This window comes from Oncorhynchus nerka, linkage group LG7 (assembly GCF_034236695.1).
Source record: "Oncorhynchus nerka isolate Pitt River linkage group LG7, Oner_Uvic_2.0, whole genome shotgun sequence".
NCBI classification, from domain to species: Eukaryota; Metazoa; Chordata; class Actinopteri; order Salmoniformes; family Salmonidae; genus Oncorhynchus; species Oncorhynchus nerka.
The window spans coordinates 89,679,757-89,692,484 of NC_088402.1; the positions used below are offsets into that span (position 1 = coordinate 89,679,757).

At 50.6% G+C, this 12,728-nt stretch overlaps 1 protein-coding gene across 1 annotated transcript in view; it reads left to right on the top strand.

The window, feature by feature from the left end:
• The window catches only part of rerea (arginine-glutamic acid dipeptide (RE) repeats a), a 320,914-nt gene that overhangs the window by 283,709 nt on the left and 24,477 nt on the right, over positions 1–12,728 (top strand). The window contains 2 exon segments of the mRNA XM_065020955.1: positions 9,351–9,513; positions 11,523–11,615. Coding sequence (XP_064877027.1) covers positions 9,351–9,513; positions 11,523–11,615 — 256 coding nt within the window.

Below are 12,728 nucleotides of genomic sequence, written 5' to 3' on the forward strand. Positions count from 1 at the left end.
CTGGTCCTCTCCTCCTCCTTTCCCCTGGTCCTCTCCTCCTCCTTTCCCCTGGTCCTCTCCTCTTCCTCTGCTCTGGCACCTGCCACTTCTCCTCCCCTCCTCTCGCTCTCCTTCCCTGCTCCGTGCCTCTCCTACTCCTCCCCTCCTCTCGCTCTCCTTCCCTGCTTACGCCCCACTTCTCCTCCTCCCCTCCCTCTCGCTCTCCTTCCCTGCTCCGTGCCTCTCCTACTCCTCCCCTCCTCTCGCTCTCCTTCCCTGCTCCGTCCCACTTCTCCTCCTCCCCTCCTCTCGTTCACCTTCCCTGCTCCGTGCCTCTCCTCCTCCCCTCCTCTCGCTCTCCTCCTCCTCCCCTCCTCTCGCTCTCCTTCCCTGCTCCGTGCCTCTCCTACTCCTCCCCTCCCTCTCGCTCTCCTTCCCTGCTCCGTGCCTCTCCTACTCCTCCCCTCCTCTCGCTCTCCTTCCTGCTTACGCCCCACTTCTCCTCCTCCCCTCCTCTCGCTCTCCTTCCCTGCTCCGTGCCTCTCCTACTCCTCCCCTCCTCTCGCTCTCCTTCCCTGCTCCGTCCCACTTCTCCTCCTCCCCTCCTCCGTTCTCCTTCCCTGCTCCGTCCCACTTCTCCTCCTCCCCTCCTCTCGTTCTCCTTCCCTGCTCCGTCCCACTTCTCCTCCTCCCCTCCTCTCGCTCTCCTTCCCTGCTCCGTGCCTCTCCTACTCCTCCCCTCCTCTCGCTCTCCTCCTCCTCCCTCCTCTCGCTCTCCTTCCCTGCTCCGTGCCTCTCCTACTCCTCCCCTCCTCTCGCTCTCCTTCCCTGCTCCGTGCCTCTCCTACTCCTCCCCTCCTCTCGCTCTCCTTCCCTGCTACGCCCCACTTCTCCTCCTCCCCTCCTCTCGCTCTCCTTCCCTGCTCCGTGCCCCCTACTCCTCCCCTCCTCTCGCTCTCCTTCCCTGCTCCGTCCCACTTCTCCTCCTCCCCTCCTCTCGTTCTCCTTCCCTGCTCCGTCCCACTCTCCTCCTCCCCTCCTCTCGTTCTCCTTCCCTGCTCCGCCCCACTTCTCCTCCTCCCCTCCTCTCGCTCTCCTTCCCTGCTCCGTCCCACTTCTCCTCCCCTCCTCTCGTTCTCCTTCCCTGCTCCGTGCCTCTCCTCCTCCTCCCCTCCTCTCGCTCTCTTTCCCTGCTTACGCCCCACTTCTCCCCCTCCCCTCCTCTCGCTCTCCTTCCCTGCTACGCCCCACTTCTCCTCCTCCTCTCGCTCTCCTTCCCTGCTCCCGTCCCACTTCTCCTCCTCCTCTCGCTCTCCTTCCCTGCTCCGTCCCTCTCCTCCTCCTCCCCTCCTCTCGCTCTCCTTCCCTGCTCCGTCCCTCTTCTCCTCCTGCAAGTAACAGCCTTAACCTTTTGGCTTGGTGTCAAAGCAGGGGCCTTTTGTGGCTCGGTCATAAATCTGCCAGGAAAAACAATAACCATCTGTTCATCCTGCAGAGGGAGGGGGAGAGAGAGGTGGGAGGGGGGGAGAATAGCGAGACAGAGAGAGAGTGGAGCGGGCCAGATAGCGGACGGGATCAGTGTATAAACACAGGAGTTTAGCCCTCGGCCCTGGTTGCCCTGCCCTGTGTAGCACAGTGTACATAGGACCACCGAGACAAGCAATGACTCTTGGATCCCTATTCGCTCATCATCTAGCCTTGGATACAGTCAGACAGAGACACAACCTGACATACGCTACAGAGAAAGACTAGGAAACTAAACGAACACACACTAAATACAATGACCATCACAACATGTAGTGAAGCATTCGAAGTGACAGTAGCAATGAGACTGGATGGAACAGTCAGAGCAATGAGACTGTGGATGGAACAGAGTCAGAGCAGTGAGACTGTGGATGGAACATAGTCAGAGCAATGATACTGGATGGAACAGAGTCAGAGCAGTGAGACTGTGGATGGAACAGAGTCAGAGCAGTGAGACTGTGGATGGAACAGAGTCAGAGCAGTGAGACTGTGGAGGGAACAGAGTCAGAGCAGTGAGACTGGATGGAACAGAGTTAGAGCAGTGAGTCAGAGCAGTGAGACTGTGGATGGAACAGCGTCAGAGCAGTGAGACTGGATGGAACAGAGTCAGAGCAGTGAGACTGTGGATGGAACAGAGTCAGAGCAATGAGACTGGATGGAACAGAGTCAGAGCAGTGAGACTGTGGATGGAACAGAGTCAGATCAATGAGACTGGATGGAACCGAGTCAGAGCAGTGAGACTGGACGGAACAGAGAGACTGTGGATGGAACCGAGTCAGATCAATGATACTGGATGGAACCGAGTCAGAGCAGTGAGACTGTGGATGGAACAGAGTCAGATCAATGAGACTGGATGGAACAGGGTCAGAGCAGTGAGACTGTGGAGGGAACAGAGTCAGAGCAGTGAGTCAGAGCAGTGAGACTGTGGAGGGAACAGAGTCAGAGCAGTGAGACTGTGGAGGGAACAGAGTCAGAGCAGTGAGACTGTGGATGGAACAGAGTCAGAGCAATGAGACTGGATGGAACAGAGTCAGAGCAATGAGACTGGATGGAACAGAGTCAGAGCAGTGAGACTGGATGGAACAGAGTCAGAGCAGTGAGACTGTGGATGGAACAGAGTCAGAGCAGTGAGACAGAGCAGTGAGACTGTGGATGGAACAGAGTCAGAGCAGTGAGACTGTGAATGGAACAGAGTCAGAGCAGTGAGACTGTGGATGGAACAGAGTCAGAGCAATGAGACTGGATGGAACAGAGTCAGAGCAATGAGACTGGATGGAACAGAGTCAGAGCAGTGAGACAGAGCAGTGAGACTGTGGATGGAACAGAGTCAGAGCAGTGAGACTGTGAATGGAACAGAGTCAGAGCAGTGAGACTGTGGATGGAACAGAGTCAGAGCAGTGAGACTGTGGAGGGAACAGAGTCAGAGCAGTGAGACTGTGGATGGAACAGAGTCAGAGCAATGAGACTGGATGGAACAGAGTCAGAGCAGTGAGACTGTGGATGGAACAGAGTCAGAGCAGTGAGACTGTGGATGGAACAGAGTCAGAGCAGTGAGACTGTGGATGGAACAGAGTCAGAGCAGTGAGACTGGATGGAACAGAGTCAGAGCAGTGAGACTGGATGGAACAGAGTCAGAGCAGTGAGACTGTGGATGGAACAGAGTCAGAGCAGTGAGACTGTGGATGGAACAGAGTCAGAGCAGTGAGACAGAGCAGTGAGACTGTGGATGGAACAGAGTCAGAGCAGTGAGACTGTGGATGGAACAGAGTCAGAGCAATGATACTGGATGGAACAGAGTCAGCGCAATGATACTGGATGGAACAGAGTCAGAGCAGTGAGACTGTGGATGGAACAGAGTCAGAGCAGTGAGACTGGATGGAACAGAGTCAGAGCAGTGAGACTGGAGGGAACAGAGTCAGAGCAGTGAGACTGTGGATGGAACAGAGTCAGAGCAGTGAGACTGTGGATGGAACAGAGTCAGAGCAGTGAGACTGTGGAGGGAACAGAGTCAGAGCAGTGAGACTGTGGATGGAACAGAGTCAGAGCAATGAGACTGTGGATGGAACAGAGTCAGAGCAATGAGTCTGTGGATGGAACAGAGTCAGAGCAATGAGACTGTGGAGGGAACAGAGTCAGAGCAGTGAGTCAGAGCAGTGATACTGTGGATGGAACAGAGTCAGAGCAGTGAGACTGGATGGAACAGAGTCAGAGCAGTGAGACTGTGGATGGAACAGAGTCAGAGCAGTGAGTCAGAGCAGTGATACTGTGGATGGAACAGAGTCAGAGCAGTGAGACTGTGGAGGGAACAGAGTCAGAGCAGTGAGACTGTGGATGGAACCGAGTCAGAGCAATGAGACTGTGGATGGAACAGAGTCAGAGCAATGAGACTGTGGAGGGAACAGAGTCAGAGCAGTGATACTGTGGATGGAACAGAGTCAGAGCAGTGAGACTGGATGGAACAGAGTCAGAGCAGTGAGACTGGATGGAACAGAGTCAGAGCAGTGAGACTGCAAGGGTGGGAAGCAGTGGGAGTGAGAGCATTGAGCCTGATGGTGATATGAGGTAAGCCCTTTCCTTGATGGAAGATAGTCCAACAGAGCAGAAATGTCCTGCAGAGGGAAGCAGGCAGCATTCCAGAAGGCCTTGATATTACCAAGCTCATGTTGAAGGCCTTTATAATACCAGGCTCATGTTGTCACTATCTTGTTCTGTGAGCTTGTTGACTGTAGCTAGCAGTACTGTACTGCTCTGTAATGATTTACTGGGCCAGGTGAATAGAAGGGGCTGAATAAATATTTCAAGTATGTAATATATTATATCGTGTATATATATATATATATATATATATATATATATATATATATACAGTGCCTTGCGAAAGTATTCGGCCCCCTTGAACTTTGCGACCTTTTGCCACATTTCAGGCTTCAAACATAAAGATATAAAACTGTATTTTTTTGTGAAGAATCAACAACAAGTGGGACACAATCATGAAGTGGAACGACATTTATTGGATATTTCAAACTTTTTTAACAAATCAAAAACTGAAAAAAATTTCGGCCCCCTTTTAAGTTAATACTTTGTAGCGCCACCTTTTGCTGTGATTACAGCTGTAAGTCGCTTGGGGTATGTCTCTATCAGTTTTGCACATCGAGAGACTGACATTTTTTCCCATTCCTCCTTGCAAAACAGCTCGAGCTCAGTGAGGTTGGATGGAGAGCATTTGTGAACAGCAGTTTTCAGTTCTTTCCACAGATTCTCGATTGGATTCAGGTCTGGACTTTGACTTGGCCATTCTAACACCTGGATATGTTTATTTTTGAACCATTCCATTGTAGATTTTGCTTTATGTTTTGGATCATTGTCTTGTTGGAAGACAAATCTCCGTCCCAGTCTCAAGTCTTTTGCAGACTCCATCAGGTTTTCTTCCAGAATGGTCCTGTATTTGGCTCCATGCATCTTCCCATCAATTTTAACCATCTTCCCTGTCCCTGCTGAAGAAAAGCAGGCCCAAACCATGATGCTGCCACCACCATGTTTGACAGTGGGGATGGTGTGTTCAGGGTGATGAGCTGTGTTGCTTTTACGCCAAACATAACGTTTTGCATTGTTGCCAAAAAGTTCAATTTTGGTTTCATCTGACCAGAGCACCTTCTTCCACATGTTTGGTGTGTCTCCCAGGTGGCTTGTGGCAAACTTTAAACGGCACTTTTTATGGATATCTTTAAGAAATGGCTTTATTCTTGCCACTCTTCCATAAAGGCCAGATTTGTGCAATATACGACTGATTGTTGTCCTATGGACAGAGTCTCCCACCTCAGCTGTAGATCTCTGCAGTTCATCCATCCAGAGTGATCATGGGCCTCTTGGCTGCATCTCTGATCAGTCTTCTCCTTGTATGAGCTGAAAGTTTAGAGGGACGGCCAGGTCTTGGTAGATTTGCAGTGGTCTGATACTCCTTCCATTTCAATATTATCGCTTGCACAGTGCTCCTTGGGATGTTTAAAGCTTGGGAAATCTTTTTGTATCCAAATCCGGCTTTAAACTTCTTCACAACAGTATCTCGGACCTGCCTGGTATGTTCCTTGTTCTTCATGATGCTCTCTGCACTTTTAACGGACCTCTGAGACTATCACAGTGCAGGTGCATTTATACGGAGACTTGATTACACACAGGTGGATTGTATTTATCATCATTAGTCATTTAGGTCAACATTGGATCATTGAGAGATCCTCACTGAACTTCTGGGGAGAGTTTGCTGCACTGAAAGTAAAGGGGCTGAATAATTTTGCACGCCCAATTTTTCAGTTTTTGATTTGTTAAAAAAGTTTGAAATATCCAATAAATGTCGTTCCACTTCATGATTGTGTCCCACTTGTTGTTGATTCTTCACAAAAAAATACAGTTTTATATCTTTATGTTTGAAGCCTGAAATGTGGCAAAAGGTCGCAAAGTTCAAGGGGGCCGAATACTTTCGCAAGGCACTGTATATATATCTATATGTGTATATATATATACGTGTATATATGTGTGTATATATGTATATATGCATATATATATTTAGCCCTCAGCCCTGGTATATACACACACACACACATATATATATATATATATACATCATATATATACACGTACATCTTTATAAACATATATATATATACAAACCTGTTGTGACGTCACAGAGCGTAAACGCTAGTGCTGAGCGACTAGTGCTTTTTGAGATTTTTTCAGTTAGATTATTAAATGATAATCCGTGATAGATTTAATTAAATGCATTATTATTAAATAAAATAAATTATGTATTTTTCTAAATGTGCTATTTCTATGCTTCCCGTTCTTAAGTTTTGATTTTAGGGTCTTTTACTTTTGGGTTTTGTACACCAGCTTCAAACAACCAAAAATATTGTATTTTCAGCTATCGAAAATACATTTCACAGCGGTTTAGATGGTACAATGATTCTTTACACTATAGTTAGTTATATATTATATATATATATATATATATATATTATATAGTTGCTTGTTTGATCACATAGACGGATAATATGCAAACTCTTCGAATTTTAGCAACCAGGAAATGGAGGATTGATTTCTACACAGTGCATCTTTTAAAGTCGTCATCTCTGTTCAGGCAGTAGACCGTCTCACGTCATCTCTGTTCAGGCAGTAGACCGTCTCACGTCATCTCTGTTCAGGCAGTAGACCGTCTCACGTCATCTCTGTTCAGGCAGTAGACCGTCTCACGTTATCTCTGTTCAGGCAGTAGACCGTCTCAGGTCATCTCTGTTCAGGCAGTAGACCGTCTCACGTCATCTCTGTTCTGGCAGTAGACCGTCTCACGTCATCTCTGTTCTGGCAGTAGACCGTCTCACGTCATCTCTGTTCAGGCAGTAGACCGTCTCACGTCATCTCTGTTCAGGCAGTAGACCGTCTCACGTCATCTCTGTTCAGGCAGTAGACCGTCTCACGTCATCTCTGTTCAGGCAGTAGACCGTCTCACGTCATCTCTGTTCAGGCAGTAGACCGTCTCACGTCATCTCTGTTCAGGCAGTAGACCGTCTCACGTCATCTCTGTTCAGGCAGTAGACCGTCTCACGTCATGTCTGTTCAGGCAGTAGACCGTCTCACGTCATCTCTGTTCTGGCAGTAGACCGTCTCACGTCATCTCTGTTCTGGCAGTAGACCGTCTCACGTCATCTCTGTTCAGGCAGTAGACCGTCTCACGTCATCTCTGTTCAGGCAGTAGACCGTCTCACGTCATCTCTGTTCAGGCAGTAGACCGTCTCACGTCATCTCTGTTCAGGCAGTAGACCGTCTCACGTCATCTCTGTTCTCCCCCATACTGTCTCTAGTCATCCTATTTAGCTAGCCTTCCTACGGATACTGCTGGATTGTCTGTAGAGAGAGTTGGGGGTTCAGGGTGGGGAGAGTTGGGGGTTCAGGGTGGGGGGGGTTCAGGGTGGGGGAGAGTTGGGGGTTCAGGGTGGGGGGAGAGTTGGGGGTTCAGGGTGGGGGAGAGAGAGTTGGGGGTTCAGGGTGGGGGGAGAGAGAGTTGGGGGTTCAGGGTGGGGGAGAGAGAGAGTTGGGGGTTCAGGGTGGGGAGAGAGAGAGTTGGGGGTTCAGGGTGGGGGAGAGAGAGAGTTGGGGGTTCAGGGTGGGGGAGAGAGAGAGTTGGGGGTTCAGGGTGGGGGAGAGAGAGAGTTGGGGGTTCAGGGTCAGGGTGGGGGTTCAGGGGGGAGAGAGAGAGAGTTGGGGGTTCAGGGTGGGGGAGAGAGAGAGAGTTGGGGGTTCAGGGTGGGGGAGAGAGAGTTGGGGGTTCAGGGTGGGGTAGAGAGAGTTGGGGGGTTCAGGGTGGGGTAGAGAGAGTTGGGGGTTCAGGGTGGGGTAGAGAGAGTTGGGGGTTCAGGGTGGGGTAGAGAGAGTTGGGGGCTTCAGGGTGGAGTAGAGAGAGTTGGGGGGTTCAGGGTGGGGGAGTGTGTGTGTGTATTATTCTAAGCGTGTGTGTGTCATTCAGTGTGTTTGTGTGTGTCATTCAGTGTGTGTGTATAATTCAGCGTGTGTAATTCAGCGTGTGTGTGTATAATTCAGTGTGTGTGTATAATTCAGAGTGTGTGTGTCATTCAGAGTGTGTGTTTATAATTCAGTGTGTTCAGTAGTTAATGTAGCCGTGCCTCCTCCCTCAGCAGAGTCCTCTGATCCATGTGTTAATGTCCTCACTCCGACATTGATTTCCGGCCGGTCCTTTGGTGCAACGGATTTATCCCTCGTTCTGACAGACTTAACACACACACACGCACGCTTAGAATAATACACACACACACACACGCACACTTAGAATAATACACACACACACAGCCCAGGCTCTGAATGTTTGATTAAAGTTCCATAGACTCCTCCAGTGGCAGGGCGAAGAACCGTTTCAGGTCCTATTTGTAGCAGCAAAGCTCTCCCCAACATGTTCATTGTTCCCATTCAGCCGCTTGCCACCCAGGCAGCCCCAACAGCCCTGCTCCTAATACCCCATCATTCAGCCAGCCAGACTGCCTCCCGCTCTCCCTGCCTCCCTGCCTAATCCTGCAACTGACAGACAGACACAACCACAGCAGCAGTGCAAACACACCCGGGCTACTTGCAAAACCTGACGTGGAGTCATGGACTCGGTGACCTGGAGTCATGGACTCGGTGACCTGGAGTCATGGACTCGGTGACCTGGAGTCATGGACTCGGTGACCTGGAGTCATGGACTCGGTGACCTGGAGTCATGGACTCGGTGACCTGGAGTCATGGACTCAGTCCACTCCGAACCACGACGGTCTTTTCCTCGTTATGTGACGCAGTGGCTTTTAGATCATCTTAATATCTAACTTGGATGTTTCAGTACATTAGGGAATGATTTACCATGTCTGAAATAAAACACACAGCTCTTATTTTTGGGAGTTATTTTTATGCAAAGTGATGCAATGTTTCCCCGAGGATTTATTTTTTCAGCAACGGTGGCAAAGTTAGTTTAGACGCCCTCCTTTTGGCCACAGAGACTAAATGTTGCTGTTTTAATGCAATTCTACACATTTTGTTATGGAGCAGAGAGAACTACAAGAGTGATTGGGAATGTTAATGTCGTGAGTGTCAATGCCGTGCGCGTGAATGCCGTGCGTGTGTGGGTACGCACTGTTTTCACCTGGTTCCTACATGAGTAAGATACACGGTTCAGTGTTCCTGGTACTCGTTCCTTATCCTCTCTCTCTCTCTCTCTCTCTCCGATACAGGGATAGTTGCTAACCTTCTTCGATTGCTATAAGAGTGTGTGTTCTGTTGTTCTGATGGTGTGTGTCTCTCTTGCCTTGCAGGGTGAGTTGATAACCTTCTACTACTACTGGAAGAAGACTCCTGAGGCGGCGTCGTCCAGGGCCCACCGTCGCCACCGTCGCCAGCCTGTGTTCCGACGCATCAAGACACGCACTGCCTCAACCCCCGTCAACATCCCGTCTAGACCCCCCTCCTCAGAGTTCTGTAAGTAGGACACTAACCCTCGCCCCCGTCAACATCCTGTCTAGACCCCCCTCCTCAGAGTTCTGTAAGTAGGACACTAAACCCTCGCCACCGTCAACATCCTGTCTAGACCCCCTCCTCAGAGTTCTGTAAGTAGGACACTAAACCCTCGCCCCCCTCAACATCCTGTCTAGACCCCCTCCTCAGAGTTCTGTAGGTAGGACACTAACCCTCCACCCCCATCTAGACCCCCTCCTCAGAGTTCTGTAAGTAGGACACTAACCCTACGCCCCAAACCTCCATCAACAGCCCCCTCCTCAGAGTTCTGTAGGTAGGACACTAACCCTACGCCCCAAACCCCATCAACAGCCCCCTCCTCAGAGTTCTGTAAGTAGGACACTAACCCTACGCCCCAAACCCCATCAACAGCCCCTCCTCAGAGTTCTGTAGGTAGGACACTAACCCTGCGCCCCAAACCCCATCAACAGCCCCTCCTCAGAGTTCTGTAAGTAGAACACTAACCCTACGCCCCAAACCCCATCAACAGCCCCTCAGAGTTCTGTAAGTAGGACACTAACCCTGCGCCCCAAACCCCATCAACAGCCCTGTAAGTAGAACACTAACCCTACGCCCCAAACCCCATCAACAGCCCCCTCAGAGTTCTGTAAGTAGAACACTAACCCTACGCCCAAACCCCATCAACAGCCCCCTCCTCAGAGTTCTGTAAGTAGGACACTAACCCTACGCCCCAAACCCCATCAACAGCCCCCTCAGAGTTCTGTAAGTAGGACACTAACCCTACGCCCCAAACCCCATCAACAGCCCCCTCCTCAGAGTTCTGTAGGTACAACAGTTATGTTGCCACAGCAGGCAAGGAAAGAAAACCCGCTCGCATCAACTCTCTTTCTGGTTACTCCTGATACATTTGACCTTTTTCGATAAGGCTTGTAAAGCAACTCATAATGGCAAGAACAGGATCGGCAACAAACTAAAATAATACTGTGTTAGAAGTTGAGCAGTGGTTATCACAAGGTGTATGTTAACATTTGATTTGGTAACGCCAGTGAGTTTAGCTCGGTACTGTTGGCTGCTTGGTAACAACGTGTTCTGTTCTCCTCCAGTGGACCTGAGTTCAGCCAGTGAGTTTAGCTCGGTACTGTTGGCTGCTTGGTAACAACGTGTTCTGTTCTCCTCCAGTGGACCTGAGTTCAGCCAGTGAGTTTAGCTCGGTACTGTTGGCTTGGTAACAACGTGTTCTGTTCTCCTCCAGTGGACCTGAGTTCAGCCAGTGAGTTTAGCTCGGTACTGTTGGCTGCTTGGTAACAACGTGTTCTGTTCTCCTCCAGTGGACCTGAGTTCAGCCAGTGAGTTTAGCTCGGTACTGTTGGCTGCTTGGTAACAACGTGTTCTGTTCTCCTCCAGTGGACCTGAGTTCAGCCAGTGAGTTTAGCTCGGTACTGTTGGCTGCTTGGTAACAATGTGTTCTGTTCTCCTCCAGTGGACCTGAGTTCAGCCAGTGAGTTTAGCTCGGTACTGTTGGCTGCTTGGTAACAACGTGTTCTGTTCTCCTCCAGTGGACCTGAGTTCAGCCAGTGAGTTTAGCTCGGTACTGTTGGCTGCTTGGTAACAACGTGTTCTGTTCTCCTCCAGTGGACCTGAGTTCAGCCAGTGAGTTTAGCTCGGTACTGTTGGCTGCTTGGTAACAACGTGTTCTGTTCTCCTCCAGTGGACCTGAGTTCAGCCAGTGAGTTTAGCTCGGTACTGTTGGCTGCTTGGTAACAACGTGTTCTGTTCTCCTCCAGTGGACCTGAGTTCAGCCAGTGAGTTTAGCTCGGTACTGTTGGCTGCTTGGTAACAACGTGTTCTGTTCTCCTCCAGTGGACCTGAGTTCAGCCAGTGAGTTTAGCTCGGTACTGTTGGCTGCTTGGTAACAACGTGTTCTGTTCTCCTCCAGTGGACCTGAGTTCAGCCAGTGAGTTTAGCTCGGTACTGTTGGCTGCTTGGTAACAACGTGTTCTGTTCTCCTCCAGTGGACCTGAGTTCCGCCAGTGAAGATGACCTGGACAGTGAAGACAGTGAGCAGGAGCTGAAGGGTTACGCCTGCAGACACTGTTTCACCACCAGTAAGATGATACACACACACACACACACACACACACACACACAGATATATACACACACACCGTCATATGGACCCGTTATCCTCATGATATTGTGTGTATGAATCTCACCTCCTACAGAGACGGGCTGACAACCTCTGTCTCTCTACCTCATAACCACACGCACAGCTGGTTATCTCTGGTCTCGCCCTAACACAGCTGGTTATCTCTGGTCTCGCCCTAACGCGGCTGGTTATCTCTGGTCTCCCCCTAACACAGCTGGTTATCTCTGGTCTCCCCCTAACACCGCTGGTTATCTCTGGTCTCCCCCTAACACGGCTGGTTATCTCTGGTCTCGCCCTAACACGGCTGGTTATCTCTGGTCTCGCCCTAACACGGCTGGTTACCTCTGGTCTCGCCCTAACACGGCTGGTTACCTCTGGTCTCGCCCTAACACGGCTGGTTATCTATGGTCTCCCCCTAACACGGCTGGTTATCTCTGGTCTCCCCCTAACGAGGCTGGTTATCTCTGGTCTCGCCCTAACGAGGCTGGTTATCTCTGGTCTCCCCCTAACGAGGCTGGTTATCTCTGGTCTCGCCCTAACGAGGCTGGTTATCGCTGGTCTCCCCTAACACGGCTGGTTATCTCTGGTCTCGCCCTAACACAGTTGGTTGTCTCTGTTCTCGCCCTAACGCGGCTGGTTATCTCTGGTCTCGCCCTAACGCGGCTGGTTATCTCTGGTCTCCGGTCTCCCCCTAACGAGGCTGGTTATCTCTGGTCTCCCCCTAACACGGCTGGTTATCTCTGGTCTCTGGTCTCGCCCTAACACGGCTGGTTATCTCTGGTCTCCCCCTAACGCGGCTGGTTATCTTGGTCTCTGGTCTCCCCCTAACGAGGCTGGTTATCTCTGGTCTCGCCCTAACACGGCTGGTTATCTCTGGTCTCTGGTCTCGCCCTAACACGGCTGGTTATCTCTGGTCTCCCCCTAACGCGGCTGGTTATCTCTGGTCTCTGGTCTCCCCCTAACACGGCTGGTTATCTCTGGTCTCGCCCTAACGCGGCTGGTTATCTCTGGTCTCGCCCTAACGCGGCTGGTTATCTCTGGTCTCGCCCTAACGCGGCTGGTTATCTCTGGT